The sequence below is a fragment of the Ranitomeya imitator genome, chromosome 6 (genome assembly GCF_032444005.1).
Source record: "Ranitomeya imitator isolate aRanImi1 chromosome 6, aRanImi1.pri, whole genome shotgun sequence".
Classification (NCBI taxonomy): Eukaryota; Metazoa; Chordata; class Amphibia; order Anura; family Dendrobatidae; genus Ranitomeya; species Ranitomeya imitator.
In genome coordinates this window covers 31487195-31507881 of record NC_091287.1, presented here as the reverse complement: position 1 = coordinate 31507881, position 20687 = coordinate 31487195, and the positions used below count along the sequence as shown (strand labels likewise).

At 49.6% G+C, this 20687-nt stretch overlaps 1 protein-coding gene across 1 annotated transcript in view; it reads left to right on the top strand.

Moving 5' to 3' along the window:
• The first annotated feature begins 2001 nt into the window (after positions 1-2001).
• Positions 2002-20687, top strand: part of CLXN (calaxin) — a 27133-nt gene continuing 8447 nt past the window's right edge. Inside the window, 4 exon segments of the mRNA XM_069729421.1 lie at positions 2002-2179; positions 11949-12129; positions 18121-18299; positions 18792-18943. Coding sequence (XP_069585522.1) covers positions 2101-2179; positions 11949-12129; positions 18121-18299; positions 18792-18943 — 591 coding nt within the window. The 5' untranslated portion in view covers positions 2002-2100.

Below are 20687 nucleotides of genomic sequence, written 5' to 3'. Positions count from 1 at the left end.
GGCTGGAGGTTATATAGTGGGGAATAATGGGGCTGGAGGTTATATAGTGGGGAATAATGGGGCCGGAGGTTATATAATGGGGAATAATGGGGCTGGAGGTTATATAGTGGGGAATAATGGGGTCAGATGTGATACATCGGGGAATAATGGGGCTGGAGGTTATATACCGGGGAATAATGGGGCAGGAGATTATACATCGGGGGACAATGGGGCTGGAGGTTATATACCGGGGAATAATGGGTCTGGAGGTTATATAGTGGGGAATAATGGGGCCGGAGGTTATATAGCGGGGAATAATGGTGCCGGAGATTATACATCGGGGGACAATGGGGTCGGATGTGATACATCGGGGAATAATGGGGCTGGAGGTTATACAATGGAGCTGGATGTTATATGCCAGGGGGCAATGATAAACCCGATTACAACCATTAAGATGTGTCGCAGTACTTTTCTCCCATGGAGAGGCCAATAAATGTCTGGTTGTCAGTGTCATAGGGACATTGAGGGGGAAAGTAACTGTGGCTGGGAATGTTCTGGGTTGATCATTTGTAGCCGCCCCCAGCAGTCACATTCCCACCAGACTATACATTACATCGCCTCGTCTAACCACTCACAACCTGGAATTTCACTGTTTTTCTTTTTTTGTGAGGGTTTGCATCAAATCATGTAAAGAACATGCCTACGACTGTGAACATTAAGGCTATGTGCACACGTTGCGGATTAGCCTTAGGCTATGTGCACACGCATTTGGGTCCACTGCGGATTTTTCTCCAGCGGATTTGATAAATCCGCAGTGGAAAACCGATGCGGATTTATCGTGGTTTTTCTGCAGTTTTAGGCTATGTGCACACGTTCAGGATTTCTTGCAGAAAATTCCTGAGAATTCCGGACATTTTCTGCAAGAAATCCGCAAGAAAACCGCGTGCGTTTTTGCCGCGGTTTTGACTCGTTTTTGCCGCAGTTTTGCCGCGTTTTTGCCGCGTTTTTTTCCGGACACTTCCCAATGCATTTTGGAGTGGGAAATCCGCAAAAAAACGGAAAATTAATGAACATGCTGCGTTTTTTTGCCGCGATGCGTTTTTGTCACGGAAAAAACGCATCATGTGCACAAAACATGCGGAATTCATTCTAAATGATGGGACGCTTATTGTATGCGTTTTTTTTTTGCGGTTTTATAGCGTTTTTATCGGGGAAAAAACGGAAAAAAATCGCAACGTGTGAACACAGCCTTACAACTGTGGTTTTCCATAAGGGCAGTTGTAAAACCGCTGCGGAAAACACAGAAAGAAGTGACATGCTGCAGGATGTAAACCGCTGCGTTTCCACGCGTTTTTTTCCGCAGCATGTACACAGCGTTTTTTGGTTTCCCATAAGTTTACATTGTACTGTAAACTCATGGGAAACTGTTGCGCATCCGCAGCTGCGAAAACGCTGCGGCTTTGCAGCAAAATCCGCATCGTGTACACATAGCCTTAGGAATTTCTGGTGCGGATTCTGCCTCTCCTGGCAGAAAACGCAGCTGTGGATTTGTTGCGTTTTTTTGTGCGGATCCGCAGCGATTTTTTTTTTTTTTTCCGGATTTGCTGCGGTTTTTACCCCTGTGGATTTCTATAATGGAATGGGTACAAAAACACTGCGGATCCGCACAGAATCCGCAACGTGTGCACATACCATGAGGGTATGTGCACACGTTGCGGAATTGACATGCTGCGGAAAATTAACCGCAGCGTTTCTGAGCGGAATTTTCCGCAGCATGTGCACTGCTTATTTGGTTTTCCATAGGTTTACATTGTACTGTAAACCGCATAGAAAACTGCTGTGAAGCCGCAGCGTCAAATCAGCTGCAACAACAACTTCTTGTGCTCAGTGCTGAGCATGCGCCTGACGCCTGTGTTTTCATACAGTCACGTGTTGCCCGCGTTACAGAAGTGACCAATGAGGTAAAAGGCGCAGACGTGATGACGTCATGGGAGCGCTGATGCCGGTTGGCTGAGCTGTTACCATGGCTACACTTGTTGTGCTGCTGCTGCTGAAGCTTTGCTGAGCGATTTCCAACACGTCTCCAGAGTCCGCGGACTACAACCCCCAGCAGACCTCGCCATGTCCCAGCATGTGGCTGCCATGAACCGCAAGAACCTGAAGAAGCTGGCGGAGACTCTGTGCAAGAGCGCCCGGCACTGTAACTATCCGGGGGAGCGATGTGTGGGCGGGGAGCCGCAGTGTCACAGCCAGAGAGGGGGGTCTGCTGTGCCTGATGCTGGGAGTTGTAGTGTATAAGCGGACATGGCCTGCTGGGAGTTGTAGTGTATAAGCGGACATGGCCTGCTGGGAGTTGTAGTGTATAAGCAGACATGGCCTGCTGGGAGTTGTAGTGTATAAGCGGACATTGCCTGCTGGGAGTTGTAGTGTATAAGCAGACATTGCATGCTGGGAGTTGTAGTGTATAAGCGGACATGGCCTGCTGGGAGTTGTAGTGTATAAGCGGACATTGCCTGCTGGGAGTTGTAGTGAATAAGCGGACATGGCCTGCTGGGAGTTGTAGTGTATAAGCGGACATTGCCTGCTGGGAGTTGTAGTGTATAAGCAGACATTGCCTGCTGGGAGTTGTAGTGTATAAGCGGACATTGCCTGCTGGGGGTTGTAGTGTATAAGCGGACATTGCCTGCTGGGGGTTGTAGTGTATAAGCGGACATGGCCTGCTGGGAGTTGTAGTGTATAAGCGGACATGGCCTGCTGGGAGTTGTAGTGTATAAGCGGACATGGCCTGCTGGGAGTTGTAGTGTATAAGCGGACATTGCCTGCTGGGAGTTGTAGTGTATAAGCGGACATGGCCTGCTGGGAGTTGTAGTGTATAAGCGGACATTGCCTGCTGGGAGTTGTAGTGTATAAGCAGACATTGCATGCTGGGAGTTGTAGTGTATAAGCAGACATGGCATGCTGGGAGTTGTAGTGTATAAGCGGACATGGCCTGCTGGGAGTTGTAGTGTATAAGCGGACATTGCATGCTGGGAGTTGTAGTGTATAAGCGGACATTGCATGCTGGGAGTTGTAGTGTATAAGCGGACATGGCATGCTGGGAGTTGTAGTGAATAAGCGGACATGGCATGCTGGGAGTTGTAGTGAATAAGCGGACATGGCATGCTGGGAGTTGTAGTGAATAAGCGGACATGGCCTGCTGGGAGTTGTAGTGTATAAGCGGACATTGCCTGCTGGGGGTTGTAGTGTATAAGCGGACATGGCCTGCTGGGAGTTGTAGTGTATAAGCGGACATGGCCTGCTGGGAGTTGTAGTGTATAAGCGGACATGGCATGCTGGGAGTTGTAGTGTATAAGCGGACATGGCCTGCTGGGAGTTGTAGTGTATAAGCGGACATGGCATGCTGGGAGTTGTAGTGTATAAGCGGACATTGCCTGCTGGGAGTTGTAGTGTATAAGCGGACATGGCATGCTGGGAGTTGTAGTGTATAAGCGGACATTGCCTGCTGGGAGTTGTAGTGTATAAGCGGACATGGCCTGCTGGGAGTTGTAGTGTATAAGCGGACATGGCCTGCTGGGAGTTGTAGTGTATAAGCGGACATGGCCTGCTGGGAGTTGTAGTGTATAAGCGGACATGGCCTGCTGGGAGTTGTAGTGAATAAGCGGACATGGCCTGCTGGGAGTTGTAGTGAATAAGCGGACATGGCCTGCTGGGAGTTGTAGTGAATAAGCGGACATTGCCTGCTGGGAGTTGTAGTGTATAAGCGGACATTGCCTTCTGGGAGTTGTAGTGTATAAGCGGACATTGCATGCTGGGAGTTGTAGTGTATAAGCGGACATGGCCTGCTGGGAGTTGTAGTGTATAAGCAGACATTGCCTGCTGGGAGTTGTAGTGTATAAGCGGTGCCTGCTGGGAGTTGTAGTGTATAAGCGGACATGGCATGCTGGGAGTTGTAGTGTATAAGCGGACATTGCCTGCTGGGAGTTGTAGTGTATAAGCGGACATTGCCTGCTGGGAGTTGTAGTGTATAAGCGGACATGGCATGCTGGGAGTTGTAGTGTATAAGCGGACATGGCCTGCTGGGAGTTGTAGTGTATAAGCAGACATGGCCTGCTGGGAGTTGTAGTGTATAAGCGGACATGGCATGCTGGGAGTTGTGTATAAGCGGACATGGCCTGCTGGGAGTTGTAGTGTATAAGCGGACATTGCCTGCTGGGAGTTGTAGTGTATAAGCAAACATGGCCTGCTGGGAGTTGTAGTGTATAAGCGGACATGGCCTGCTGGGAGTTGTAGTGAATAAGCAGACATGGCCTGCTGGGAGTTGTAGTGTATAAGCGGACATGGCCTGCTGGGAGTTGTAGTGAATAAGCAGACATGGCATGCTGGGAGTTGTAGTATGCTACGTCCTGACATGTAGGGTAAATGGGGGTATTCAGTGCTCTACTAAAAAACGTCGCACAAAAGTGTCCTCCAGAGAAGTGCTGCCCTGGACTGAGCGCAGCGGCCGGACTGTCCCACCTGTCCATGATCTGGACCTGGGGGACGTACGGGATAATGTCCGACGTGTGGCCACTCCCTGTGTATTGTGGCTACCTGGATCCACCGGGTCACCGCGGAGCGATCTGCTCTCCTTATTCATCAGTGAATGTGGCTCCTATCCTGTCTAGTGTCGATATAGGCTGTCCAGGAATACAGTGTACAGGGCTCGTCAGCATCCAATCTAAGGGGCCAATCTTAGGCTACTTTCACACATCAGGTTTTTTGTTTCAGGCACAATCCGGCAAGTTTTGAAAAAAAAAAAAAACGGATCCATTTTTTTTTTTTTACACTGGCACATTTTATTGTGCGGCGAAAAAAGCACACAGTGACAGAACCAGACAAAAACGTGTGAAACGGAGATGTGAAACAATGAATCTGGCGTCTGGATCTTGTGTTCAAAGCATTTCCCATACAAATCATGCAGATTTTCCGTACTGGTCTCTCACCTCTCATCCCCCCTCCTTCCCAATGTGATTGTGGGGTGCACACGTGCTGCCATGGCCAGCTGATGCCCCCGTCACTGCCATTATTTAACTCTGATGAAGGTTTCAAAGATACTAAAATTCTCTGTATACCGTAGTATTTAATTATGGGGAAAGTGATTAAACAGTCGCAGGATCAAGTCCGCTTTAAATACTAGAAAAAAAATGTAAAAATTAATGAATTATTTTTTAAACAATAAAAGAAATATAGACGTTTTACTCGCACAGCTTTTCCCAATTCACAAATTAATTAAAAAAAGATAAAAATTTAAAAAGACATAAAAAAACATATTTTTTTTACCTCAAAGTCCAATCTGAGAAAATACACTGCTAAAAAAAATAAAGGGCACACTCAAATAACACATCTTAGATCTGAATGAATTAAATATTCTCATTGAATACTTTGTTCTGTTCAATTAAATATTCTCATTGAATACTTTGTTCTGTTCAATTAAATATTATCATTGAATACTTTGTTCTGTTCAAAGTTGAATGTGCTGACAACAAAATCACACAAAAATCATCAATGGAAATCAAATTTATTAACCAATGGAGGCCTGGATTTGGAATGATACTCAAAATCAAAGTGGAAAATCAAATTACAGGCTGATCCAACTTCAGTGGAAATGCCTCATGACAAGGAAATGATGCTCAGTACTGTGTGTGGCCTCCACGTATGACCTCCTTACAACGCCTGGGCATGCTCCTGATGAGGCGGCGGATGGTCTCCTGAGGGATCTCCTCCCAGACCTGGACTAAAGCATCCGCCAACTCCTGGACAGTCTGTGGTGCAACGTAATGTTGGTGGATGGAGCGAGACATGATGTCCCAGATGTGCTCAATCGGATTCAGGTCTGGGGAACGGGAGGCCAGTCCATAGCTTCAATGCCTTCATCTTGCAGGAACTGCTGACACAACCCAGCCACATGAGGTCTGGCATTGTCCTGCATTAGGAGAACCCAGGGCCAACCGCACCAGCATATGGTCTCACAAGGGGTCTGAGGATCTCATCTAGGTACCTAATGGCAGTCAGGCTACCTCTGGCGAGCACATGGAGGGCTGTGCGGCCCTCCAAAGAAATGCCACCCCACACCATTACTGAGCCACTGCCAAACTGGTCATGCTGAAGGATCTTGCAGGCAGCAGATCGCTCTCCACGGCGTCTCCAGACTCTGTCACATGTGCTCAATGTGAACCTGCTTTCATCTGTGAAGAGCACTGGGCGCCAGTGGTGAATTTGCCAATCCTGGTGTTCTGTAGCAAATGCCAAGCATCCTGCACGGTGTTGGGCTGTGAGCACAACGCCCACCTGTGGACGTCGGGCCCTCAGACCATCCTCATGGAGTCGGTTTCTAACCGTTTGTGCACGCACATGCACATTTGTGGCCTTCTGGAGGTCATTTTGCAGGGCTCTGGCAGTGCTCCTCCTGTTCCTCCTTGCACAAAGGCTGAGGTAGCGGTCCTGCTGCTGGGTTGTTGCCCTCCTACGGCCCCCTCCATGTCTCCTGGTGTACTGGCCTGTCTCCTGGTAGCACCTCCAGTCTCTGGACACTACGCTGACAGACACAGCAAACCTTCTTGCCACAGCTCGCATTGATGTGCCATCCTGGATGAGCTTCACTACCTTAGGCTACGTTCAGACTAGCATTGCACGCCGCTGCGTCGGCGACGCAACGCACGACGCACACAAAAACGCGGCAAAACGCACGCAAAAACGCTGCGTTTTGCGACGCGTACGTCGTTTTTTGCCGCAAATCGGACGCAAGAAAAATGCAACTTGTTGCATTTTCTTGGTCCGACGCTAGCGGCAAAAAAGACGCAAGTGTTGCAAAACGCAACACACAAAAACGCATGCGTCCCCCATGTTAAACATAGGGGCGCATGACGCGTGCGTCGGCGCTGCGTCGCCCGACGCTAAGTCGACGCACACTAGCAGAACGCTAGTGTGAACGTAGCCTTAGCCACTTGTGTGGGTTGTAGAGTCCGTCTCACCACGAGTGTGAAAGCACAACCAACATTCAAAAGTGACCAAAACATCAGCCAGAAAGCATTGGTACTGAGATGTGGTCTGTGGTCCCCACCTGCAGAACCACTCCTTTATTGAGGGTGTCTTGATAATTGCCAATAATTTCCATCTGTTGTCTATTCCATTTGCACAACAGCATGTGAAATTGATTGTCAATCAGTGTTGCTTCTTAAGTGGACAGTTTTATTTCACAGAAGTTTGATTTACTTGAAGTTATATTCTGTTGTTTAAGTGTTCCCTTTAGTTTTTTGTGCAGTGTATAATTAATCCATATGGTAAATAAAAAGTATAAGAAAAAAAATAACGCTTGACTGTTTTGGCCACTGTACCTCACCCCAAAAATGCAACAATAAGCAATATGAGCGTTGTACGCACCACGAAATTGTACCAATAAAAACGACATCTTGTCACGCTAAAATCCATCCACAACATCAATAGAAAAACAGAACGATGAGTCTCAGAAGAAGGTAATAAACTATTTATTCTGTTTTTGTTTTGTTTTGTTTTTTACAAAGTTTTGGAATTCTTTAACCCCTTAGCGACCGCCGATACGCCTTTTAACGGCGGCCGCTAAGGGTACTTAAACCACAGCGCCGTTAATTAACGGCGCTGTGGAAAAAGTCCATAGCGCCCCCCAGAGGCCGATTTTCTCCGGGGTCTCGGCTGCCGAGGGTAGCTGAGACCCCAGAGAACATGATTCGGGGGGTTTTTAACCCACCCCGCATTTGCGATCGCCGGTAATTAACCGTTTACCGGCGATCGCAAAAAAAAAAAAAAAAGCGATCTCTTTTTAATTTCTCTGTCCTCCGATGTGATCGCACATCGGAGGACAGAGAAAAGGGGTCCCAGGTGGCCCCCCAATACTCACCTAGCTCCCCCGATGCTCCTCGTGTCTCCCGGTGGGCGCTGCCATCTTCAAAATGGCGGGCGCATGCGCAGTGCGCCCGCCGGCCGGCACCGGGAGAATCTTTGGGGTCTCGGCTGCCGGGGGTAGCCGAGACCCCAAAGAGCACGATCGGGGTCGGTATTACCGACCCCTGTTTTGCGATCGCCGGTAATTAACTGTTTACCGGCGACCGCAAAAAAAAAAAAAAAAAAAGTAAAGTGTAATTCTCTGTCCTCTGATGTGATCGCACATCAGAGGACAGAGAAATAGGGGGATTCGGGGACCCTAGCATACTCACCTAGGTCCCTGGATCCTCTTGCTGCTCCTCCTGGTCGCCGGCAGCAGAACATGGCGGACGCATGCCCAGTGCGCCCGCCATCTGTCTCCATCTGCCGGCCGGCAGGAGAACAGCAGTTGGGGCTAAAATTAGGGTTAGGGGTAGGGTTAGGTTAGGGTTAGGTTAGGGGTAGGGTTAGGTTAGGGGTAGGGCTAGGGTTGGGGCTAAATTTAGGGTTAGGGTTGGGGCTAAACTTGGGGTTAGGCTTCTTTCACACTTACTTCGGTACGGGGCCGTCGCAATGCGTCGGCCCGACATACCGACGCACGTTGTGAAAATTGTGCACAACGTGGGCAGCAGCTGTAGTTTTTCAACACATCCGCTGCCCAATCTATGTCCTGGGGAGGAGGGGGCGGAGTTACGGCCACGCATGCGCGGTCAGAAATGGCGGATGCGACGTACAAAAAAATGTTTCATTGAACGTTTTTTTGTGCCGACGCTCCGCCAAAACACAACTGATCCAGTGCACGACGGACGCGACGTGTGGCCATCCGTCACGATCCGTCGGCAATACAAGTTTATGGGCAAAAAACGCATCCTGCGGGCACATTTGCAGGATCCGTTTCTTATCCAAAACGACGGATTGCGACGGAATGCCAAACGACGCAAGTGTGAAAGTAGCCCTAGGGTTAGGGTTGGGGCTAAAGTTAGGGTTAGAGCTGGGATTAGGGTTATGGTTTGGATTAGGGTTGGCATTAGGGTTACGCTTGGGATTAGGGTTAAGGTTAGGGTTGTGATTAGGGGTGTATTGGGATTAGGGTTAGGTTTGAGGTTAGGGTTGAGATTAGGATTAGGGGTGTGCTGGATTTAGGGTTTTGATTAGGGTTATGGTTAGGGTTGACATTAGGGTTGTTTTGGGGTAAGGGTTGTGATTATGGTTAGGGTTAGTGATTAGGATTATGGATGAGGTTGGGATTAGGGTTAGGGGTGTGTTGGGGTTAGGGTTGGAGCTAGAATTGGGGGGTTTCCACTGTTTAGGTACATCAGGGGGTCTCCAAACACGACAGCCAATTTTGCGCTCAAAAAGTCAAATGGTGCTCCCTCCCTTCTGAGCTCTGCCGTGCGCCCAAACAGTGGGTTACCCCCACATATGGGGCATCAGCGTACTCGGGATAAATTGGACAACAACTTCTGGGGTCCAATTTCTCTTGTTACCCTTGTGAAAATAAAAACTTGGGGGCTACAATATCTTTTTTGTGGAAAAAAAAATATTTTTTATTTTCACGACTCTGCATTCTAAACTTCTGTGAAGCACTTGGGCATTCAAAGTTCTCACCACACATCTAGATAAGTTCCATGGGGGGTCTAGTTTCCAAAATGGGGTCACTTGTGGGGGGTTTCTACTGGTTAGGTACATCAGGGGCTCTGCAAACGCAACATAATACCCGCAGACCATTCTATCAAAGTCTGCATTCCAAAACGGCGCTCCTTCCTTCCGAGCTCTGCCGTGCGCCCAAACAGTGGTTTACCCCCACATATGGGGTACCAGCATACTCAGGACAAATTGGACAACAACTTTTGGGGTCCAATTTCTCTTGTTACCCTTGTGAAAATAAAAATTTGGTGGCTAAAAAATCTTTTTTGTGGAAAAAAAAAAATATTTTTTATTTTCACGGCTCTGCATTATAAACTTCTGTGAAGCACTTGGGCATTCAAGGTTCTCACCACACATCTAGATAAGTTCCATGGGGGGTCTAGTTTCCAAAATGGGGTCACTTGTGGGGGATTTCTACTGTTTCGGCACATCAGGGGCTCTCCAAACGCGACATGGCGTCCGATCTCAATTCCAGCCAATTCTACATTGAAAAAGTAAAACGGCACTCTTTCTCTTCTAAGCTCTGCGGTGCGCCCAAACAGTGGTTTACCCCCACATATTGGGTATCGACGTACTCAGGAGAAATTGCACAACAACTTTAGTGGTCTAATTTCTCCTGTTACTCTTGTGAAAATAAAAATTTGTGGGCAAAAAGATCATTTTTGTAGAAAAAATGCAATTTTTTTTTTCACGGCTCTACGTTATAAACTTCTGTGAAGCACATGGGGGTTCAAAGTGCTCGCCACACATCTAGATAAGTTCCTTAAGGGGTCTAGTTTCCAAAATGGTGTCACTTGTGGGGGGTTTCCACTGTTTAGGCACATCAGGGGCTCTCCAAACGCGACATGGCGTCCAATCTCAATTCCAGCCAATTCTACATTGAAAAAGTAAAACGGCACTCCTTCTCTTCCAAGCTCTGCGGTGCGCCCTAACAGTTGTTTACCCCCACATATTGGGTATCAGCGTACTCAGGAGAAATTGCACAACAACTTTTGTGGTCTAATTTCTCCTGTTACCCTTGTGAAAATAAGAATTTGTGGGCGAAAAGATCATTTTTGTGTAAACAAAAGCGATTTTTTATTTTCACGGCTCTACGTTATAAACTTCTGTGAAGCACTTGGGGGTTCAAAGTGCTCACCACACATCTAGATAAGTTCCTTAAGGGGTCTAGTTTCCAAAATGGTGTCACTTGTGGGGAGTTTCCACTGTTTAGGTACATCAGGGGCTCTCTAAATGTGACATGGTGTCCGATCTCAATTCCAGCCAATTCTACATTGAAAAAGTCAAACGGCGCTCCTTCACTTCTAAGTTCTGCGGTGCGCCCTAACAGTGGTTTACCCCCACATATGGGGTATTGTCGTATTCAGGAGAAATTGCATAACAAAATTTATGGTTACATTTCTGTTTTTACACTTGTGAAAATAAAAAAAATGGTTCTGAATTAAGATGTTTGCAAAAAAAAGTTAAATGTTCATTTTTTCCTTCCACATTGTTTCAGTTCCTGTGAAGCACGTAAAGGGTTAATAAACTTCTTGAATGTGGTTTTGAGAACCTTGAGGGGTGTAGTTTTTAGAATGGTGTCACACTTCATTATTTTCTATCATATAGACCCCTCAAAATGACTTCAAATGTGATGTGGTCCCTAAAAAAAAATGGTGTTGTAAAAATGAGAAATTGCTGGTCTACTTTTAACCCTTATAACTCCCTAACAAAAAAAAATTTTGTTTCCAGAATTGTGCAGATTTAAAGTAGACATGTGGGAAATGTTATTTATTAACTATTTTTCATGACATATATCTCTGATTTAAGGGCATAAAAATACAAAGTTTGAAAATTGCAAAATTTTAAAAATTTTCGCCATATTTCCGTTTTTTTCATAAATAATCGCAAGTAATATCAAAGAAATGTTACCACTAACATGAAGTACAATATGTCACGAAAAAACAATCTCAGAATCAGCGGGATCCGTTGAAGCGTTCCAGAGTTATAACCTCATAAAGTGACAGTGGTCAGAATTGCAAAAATTGGCCTGGTCATTAAGTACCAAATTGGCTCTGTCACTAAGGGGTTAAACGACAAAAATATAAAACAAAAAAGTTTACAAGATTGGTATCGCTGTGATTAAAGTGACCCCAAGAATCGAGTCTCCAGGTCATTTTTATTGCACACTGAATGTCATAAAAGCAAAATAAAAAAAACTAATAGTGGAATTACATTGTGTCACAATTTCACCAAATGTGGATGTTTATCGCCTTGTGCAGTACATTATATAGTAGTAATGAGTGATGTAATCTAGAACCACAACACGTGTCCATACCGTTCTCAGCTCATCAGTATCGTATGTAAATCCCTCTGGAGCCTCATCGGGATTGTTGTGATTCTTGCAGTCACCAGACAGGAGGTGGAAAGTCTCATCCGTCTGTACAACACGATCGTCGGACGCCCGATAGATCTGTACAGCAGAGGCGGCATCGACAGGAGCACGTTCAGGAACATCCTGCACAACACGTTCACCATGACGGACGACATGATCATGGACCGGGGTGAGTGCAGGATTCGGCGCAGCGGGCACAGCGCTCTATAGTGAGGGGCCTCACAGCGCTCTATAGTAATGGGCCGCACACCGCTCTATAATAATGGGCCGCACAGCACTCTATAGTGAGGGGCCGCACACCGCTCTATAATAATGGGCCGCACAGCGCTCTATAGTAATGGGCCGCACACCGCCCTATAATAATGGGCCGCACAGCACTCAATAGTGATGGGCCCCACACCGCTCTATAGTGAGGGGCCGCACACCGCTCTATAATAATGGGCCGCACACCGCTCTATGGTAATGGGCCGCACACCGCTCTATAGTAATGGGCCGCACACCGCTCTATAGTAATGGGCCGCACACCGCTCTATAGTAATGGGCCGCACATCGCTCTATAGTCTCATCCGTCTGTACAACACGATCGTCGGACGCCCGATAGATCCGTACAGCAGAGGCGGCATCGACAGGAGCACGTTCAGGAACATCCTGCACAACACGTTCACCATGACGGACGACATGATCATGGACCGGGGTGAGTGCAGGACTCGGCGCAGCGGGCACAGCGCTCTATAGTGAGGGGCCGCACAGCGCTCTATAGTGATGGGCCGCACACCGCTCTATAGTAATGGGCCTCACACCGCTCTATAGTAATGGGCCGCACAGCGCTCTATAGTGAGGGGCCGCACAGCGCTCTATAGTGATGGGCCGCACACCGCTCTATAATAATGGGCCGCACAGCGCTCTATAGTGAGGGGCCGCACAGCGCTCTATAGTGAGGGGCCGCACAGCGCTCTATAGTGATGGGACGCACACCGCTCTATAATAATGGGCCGCACACCGCTCTATAGTAATGGGCCGCACAGCGCTCTATAGTAATGGGCCGCACACCGCTCTATAATAATGGGCCGCACAGCACTCTATAGTAATGGGCCGCACAGCGCTCTATAGTGAGGGGCCGCACACCGCTCTATAATAATGGGCCGCACAGCGCTCTATAGTGAGGGGCCGCACAGCGCTCTATAGTGAGGGGCCGCACAGCGCTCTATAGTGATGGGCCGCACACCGCTCTATAATAATGGGCCGCACAGCGCTCTATAGTGAGGGGCCGCACAGCGCTCTATAGTGAGGGGCCACACACGGCTCTATAGTGAGGGGCCGCACACCGCTCTATAGTGATGGGCCGCACACCGCTCTATAGTGATGGGCCGCACACCGCTCTATAGTATTGGGCCGCACAGCACTCTATAGTATTGGGCCGCACACCGCTCTATAGTAATGGGCCGCACACCGCTCTATAGTGAGGGGCCGCACACCGCTCTATAGTGATGGGCCGCACACCGCTCTATAGTGATGGGCCGCACACCGCTCTATAGTAATGGGCCACACACCGCTCTATAGTGATGGGCCGCACACCGCTCTATAGTGATGGACCTCACACCGCTCTATAGTGATGGACCTCACACCGCTCTATAGTGAGGGGCCGCACACCGCTCTATAGTGAGGGGCCGCACACCGCTCTATAGTGAGGGGCCGCACACCGCTCTATAGTGATGGGCCGCACACCGCTCTATAGTAATGGGCCGCACACCGCTCTATAGTGATGGGCCGCACACCGCTCTATAGTAATGGGCCGCACACCGCTCTATAGTGATGGGCCGCACACCGCTCTATAGTGATGGGCCGCACAGCGCTCTGTAGTGATGGGCCGCACACCGCTCTATAGTGATGGGCCGCACACCGCTCTATAGTGATGGGCCGCACACCGCTCTATAGTGAGGGGCCGCACACCGCTCTATAGTAATTGGCCGCACACCGCTCTATAGTAATGGGCCGCACACCGCTCTATAGTAATGGGCCGCACACCGCTCTATAGTGATGGGCCGCACAGCGCTCTATGGTAATGGGCCACACACCGCTCTATAGTAATGGGCCACACACCGCTCTATAGTAATGGGCCGCACACCGCTCCATACTAATGGGCCGCACACCGCTCTATAGTAATGGGCCGCACACCGCTCTATGGTAATGGGCCGCACACCGCTCTATAGTAATGGGCCGCACACCGCTCTATAGTAATGGGCCGCACACCGCTCTATAGTAATGGGCCGCACATCGCTCTATAGTCTCATCCGTCTGTACAACACGATCGTCGGACGCCCGATAGATCTGTACAGCAGAGGCGGCATCGACAGGAGCACGTTCAGGAACATCCTGCACAACACGTTCACCATGACGGACGACATGATCATGGACCGGGGTGAGTGCAGGATTCGGCGCAGCGGGCACAGCGCTCTATAGTGAGGGGCCTCACAGCGCTCTATAGTAATGGGCCGCACACCGCTCTATAATAATGGGCCGCACAGCACTCTATAGTGAGGGGCCGCACACCGCTCTATAATAATGGGCCGCACAGCGCTCTATAGTAATGGGCCGCACACCGCCCTATAATAATGGGCCGCACAGCACTCAATAGTGATGGGCCCCACACCGCTCTATAGTGAGGGGCCGCACACCGCTCTATAATAATGGGCCGCACACCGCTCTATGGTAATGGGCCGCACACCGCTCTATAGTAATGGGCCGCACACCGCTCTATAGTAATGGGCCGCACACCGCTCTATAGTAATGGGCCGCACATCGCTCTATAGTCTCATCCGTCTGTACAACACGATCGTCGGACGCCCGATAGATCCGTACAGCAGAGGCGGCATCGACAGGAGCACGTTCAGGAACATCCTGCACAACACGTTCACCATGACGGACGACATGATCATGGACCGGGGTGAGTGCAGGACTCGGCGCAGCGGGCACAGCGCTCTATAGTGAGGGGCCGCACAGCGCTCTATAGTGATGGGCCGCACACCGCTCTATAGTAATGGGCCTCACACCGCTCTATAGTAATGGGCCGCACAGCGCTCTATAGTGAGGGGCCGCACAGCGCTCTATAGTGATGGGCCGCACACCGCTCTATAATAATGGGCCGCACAGCGCTCTATAGTGAGGGGCCGCACAGCGCTCTATAGTGAGGGGCCGCACAGCGCTCTATAGTGATGGGACGCACACCGCTCTATAATAATGGGCCGCACACCGCTCTATAGTAATGGGCCGCACAGCGCTCTATAGTAATGGGCCGCACACCGCTCTATAATAATGGGCCGCACAGCACTCTATAGTAATGGGCCGCACAGCGCTCTATAGTGAGGGGCCGCACACCGCTCTATAATAATGGGCCGCACAGCGCTCTATAGTGAGGGGCCGCACAGCGCTCTATAGTGAGGGGCCGCACAGCGCTCTATAGTGATGGGCCGCACACCGCTCTATAATAATGGGCCGCACAGCACTCTATAGTATTGGGCCGCACACCGCTCTATAGTAATGGGCCGCACACCGCTCTATAGTGAGGGGCCGCACACCGCTCTATAGTGATGGGCCGCACACCGCTCTATAGTGATGGGCCGCACACCGCTCTATAGTAATGGGCCACACACCGCTCTATAGTGATGGGCCGCACACCGCTCTATAGTGATGGACCTCACACCGCTCTATAGTGATGGACCTCACACCGCTCTATAGTGAGGGGCCGCACACCGCTCTATAGTGAGGGGCCGCACACCGCTCTATAGTGAGGGGCCGCACACCGCTCTATAGTGATGGGCCGCACACCGCTCTATAGTAATGGGCCGCACACCGCTCTATAGTGATGGGCCGCACACCGCTCTATAGTAATGGGCCGCACACCGCTCTATAGTGATGGGCCGCACACCGCTCTATAGTGATGGGCCGCACAGCGCTCTGTAGTGATGGGCCGCACACCGCTCTATAGTGATGGGCCGCACACCGCTCTATAGTGATGGGCCGCACACCGCTCTATAGTGAGGGGCCGCACACCGCTCTATAGTAATTGGCCGCACACCGCTCTATAGTAATGGGCCGCACACCGCTCTATAGTAATGGGCCGCACACCGCTCTATAGTGATGGGCCGCACAGCGCTCTATGGTAATGGGCCACACACCGCTCTATAGTAATGGGCCACACACCGCTCTATAGTAATGGGCCGCACACCGCTCCATACTAATGGGCCGCACACCGCTCTATAGTAATGGGCCGCACACCGCTCTATGGTAATGGGCCGCACACCGCTCTATAGTAATGGGCCGCACACCGCTCTATAGTAATGGGCCGCACACCGCTCTATAGTAATGGGCCGCACATCGCTCTATAGTCTCATCCGTCTGTACAACACGATCGTCGGACGCCCGATAGATCTGTACAGCAGAGGCGGCATCGACAGGAGCACGTTCAGGAACATCCTGCACAACACGTTCACCATGACGGACGACATGATCATGGACCGGGGTGAGTGCAGGACTCGGCGCAGCGGGCACAGCGCTCTATAGTGAGGGGCCGCACAGCGCTCTATAGTGATGGGCCGCACACCGCTCTATAGTAATGGGCCTCACACCGCTCTATAGTAATGGGCCGCACAGCGCTCTATAGTGAGGGGCCGCACAGCGCTCTATAGTGAGGGGCCGCACAGCGCTGTATAGTGATGGGCCGCACACCGCTCTATAATAATGGGCCGCACACCGCTCTATAATAATGGGCCGCACACCGCTCTATAGTAATGGGCCGCACAGCGCTCTATAGTAATGGGCCGCACACCGCTCTATAATAATGGGCCGCACAGCACTCTATAGTAATGGGCCGCACAGCGCTCTATAGTGAGGGGCCGCACAGCGCTCTATAGTGATGGGCCGCACACCGCTCTATAATAATGGGCCGCACAGCGCTCTATAGTGAGGGGCCGCACAGCGCTCTATAGTGAGGGGCCGCACAGCGCTCTATAGTGATGGGCCGCACACCGCTCTATAATAATGGGCCGCACAGCACTCTATAGTATTGGGCCGCACACCGCTCTATAGTGAGGGGCCGCACAGCGCTCTATAGTTATGGGCCGCACAGCGCTCTATAGTAATGGGCCGCACACCGCTCTATAGTAATGGGCCGCACAGCGCTCTATAGTAATGGGCCTCACACCGCTCTATAGTAATGGGCCGCACACCGCTCTATAGTAATGGGCCGCACACCGCTCTATAGTGAGGGGCCGCACACCGCTCTATAGTGAGGGGCCGCACAGCGCTCTATAGTGAGGGGCCGCACACCGCTCTATAGTAATGGGCCGCACACCGCTCTATGGTAATGGGCCGCACACCGCTCTATAGTAATGGGCCGCACACCGCTCTATAGTAATGGGCCGCACACCGCTCTATAGAAATGGGCCGCACATCGCTCTATAGTAATGGGCCGCACACCGCTCTATAGTGATGGGCCGCACACCGCTCTATAGTGATGGGCCGCACACCGCTCTATAGTAATGGGCCGCACATCGCTCTATAGTAATGGGCCGCACACCGCTCTATAGTAATGGGCCGCACACCGCTCTATAGTAATGGGCCGCACACCGCTCTATAGTAATGGGCCGCACATCGCTCTATAGTCTCATCCGTCTGTACAACACGATCGTCGGACGCCCGATAGATCCGTACAGCAGAGGCGGCATCGACAGGAGCACGTTCAGGAACATCCTGCACAACACGTTCACCATGACGGACGACATGATCATGGACCGGGGTGAGTGCAGGACTCGGCGCAGCGGGCACAGCGCTCTATAGTGAGGGGCCACACAGCACTCTATAGTGATGGGCCGCACATCGCTCTATAATAATGGGCCACACAGCACTCTATATTGAGGGGCCGCACAGCGCTCTATAGTAATGGGCCGCTCAGCGCTCTATGGTAATGGGCCGCACAGCGCTCTATAGTAATGGGCCGCACACCGCTCTATGGTAATGGGCCGCTCAGCGCTCTATGGTAATGGGCCGCACACCGCTCTATAGTAATGGGCCGCACACCGCTCTATAGTAATGGGCCGCACACCGCTCTATGGTAATGGGCCGCTCAGTGCTCTATGGTAATGGGCCGCACACCGCTCTATAGTAATGGGCCGCACACCGCTCTATAGTGATGGGCCGCACACCGCTCTATTGTAATGGGCCGCACGTGACTCTATATTAAGGACTGTGCTTCTATCTCCAGTATTCAGAGGGTTCGATAAGGACAATGACAGCTACATCAGTGTGAGTGAATGGATCGAAGGCCTGTCTGTGTTTCTCCGGGGAACGCTGGACGAGAAGATAAAATGTAAGTGATCCCATGTGCCGGAATATAAAGGAGGCAAGAACTCTCTTTTCACCATGACTTATCAGCCTAACTACACGGCAGAAGTGGGGGCAACACAGTGACTGCACCAGCAGAATAGTGAGTGCAGCTCTGGAGCATAATACAGGATGTAACTCAGGATCAGTAATGTAATGTATGTACACAGTGACTGCACCAGCAGAATAGTGAGTGCAGCTCTGGGGTATAATAAAGGAGGTAACTCAGGATCAGTAATGTAATGTACGTACACAGTGACTGCACCAGCAGAATAGTGAGTGCAGCTCTGGGGTATAATACAGGATATAACTCAGGATCAGTAATGTAATGTACGTACACAGTGACTGCACCAGCAGAATAGTGAGTGCAGCTCTGGGGTATAATACAGGATGTAAGTGTAAATCATTTTCTGGTACAGAACATTATAATTATATAACACTGGGGGCAGATATTTCCTGATTATTGCATTTTTTGCAGATTGCTTTGAGGTCTATGATCTGAACAGTGACGGTTTTATCTCCAGAGAAGAAATGTTCCACATGCTGAAGAACAGTCTCCTTAAGCAGCCGACGGAGGAAGACCCAGATGAGGGTATAAAGGACCTGGTAGAAATTACACTAAAAAAGATGGTATGTGTGTTTCATATCCTTCCTTCTTCAGTTTAAGTTTAGTTGCTGCTGTTCAGATTTATCAAAGGGACAATACACCTAAATTAAGTTTCTTATTTGCTTAGTAGCTAATTGCATTTTATTATTGAGCAAACTGTAACGAGACAAGCCCTAAGAAGCAGTCGGTTTTGCTCGGGGCATCCATGTGACATATGCATGACTTGAGACTTGAAAACTGCTGTCACAAATATATGTGTGTGTATATAGACACTGCTCAAAAAATAAAGGGAACACAAATACTACATCCTAGATATCATCAACGTGACGTTGGTGGATAGAACGAGACATGATGCCATTGGATTCAGGTCTGGGGAACAGGCTGTCCAGTCCATAGCTTCAATGCCTTCATCTTGCAGGAACTGCTGACACACTCCAGCCACATGAGGTCTGGCATTGTCCTGCATTAGGAGGAACCCAGGGCCAACAGCACCAGCATATGGTCTCACAAGGGGACTGAGGATCTCATCTCGGTACCCCACACCATTACTGACCCACTGCCAAACCGGATCGAGGATGTTACAGGCAGCAGAACGTTCCCCACGGCGTCTCCTGACTCTGTCACATGTGCTCAGTGTGAATCTGCTCTCATCTGTGAAGAGCACAGGGCGCGAATGTCGAATCTGCTAATCCCTCCGCACGGTGTGGGGTTAAGAACAACACCCACTTATGGACGTCAGGCCCTCATAATGCTGTCACGGAGCCTTTTTCTGACAGTTTGAGCAGACACATGGATGTTAGTGGCCTGCTGCACGTCATTTTGCAGGGCTCTGGCACTGCTCCTCCTTGCACAAAGGAGGAGGTAGCGGTCCTGCTGCTGGCTTGTTGTCCTCCTATGGCCCCCTCCATATCTCCTGGTATCTGCTCCATGCTCTGGACTCTGTGCTGACGGACACAGCTACCCTTCTTGCCCCAGCTCGCATTGATGTGCCATCCTGGATGAGCTGCACTACCTTAGCAACTTCTGTGGGTTATAGGCACCGCCTCATGCTACTGTACTGTACCTCTAGAGGTGAGAGCAATGACAAAATGCAAAAGTGACCAAAACAGCCAAAAAGGATCAGAACAGAGAAATGGTCTGTGGTCACCCACTGCAGAACCGCCCCTTAATAAGGGTTGTCTTGCTAATTGCCGATCATTTCTATCTATTATCTGTTCCGTTTTCACAGCAGGAGAAATTGATTCTCAGAGTTGCTTCATAACTGGTTGATTTCACAGAAGTGTGATTGACTTGGAGTTACATTGTGTTGCTGAAGTGTTTCATGTATGTATGTATATATATATATATATATACAGGTCCTTCTCAAAAAATTAGCATATAGTGTTAAATTTCATTATTTACCATAATGTAATGATTACAATTAAACTTTCATATATTATAGATTCATTATCCACCAACTGAAATTTGTCAGGTCTTTTATTGTTTCAATACTGATGATTTTGGCATACAACTCCTGATAACCCAAAAAACCTGTCTCAATAAATTAGCATATTTCACCCATCCAATCAAATAAAAGTGTTTTTTAATAACAAACAAAAAAACCAACAAATAATAATGTTCAGTTATGCACTCAATACTTGGTCGGGAATCCTTTGGCAGAAATGACTGCTTCAATGCGGCGTGGCATGGAGGCAATCAGCCTGTGACACTGCTGAGATGTTATGGAGGCCCAGGATGCTTCAATAGCGGCCTTAAGCTCATCCAGAG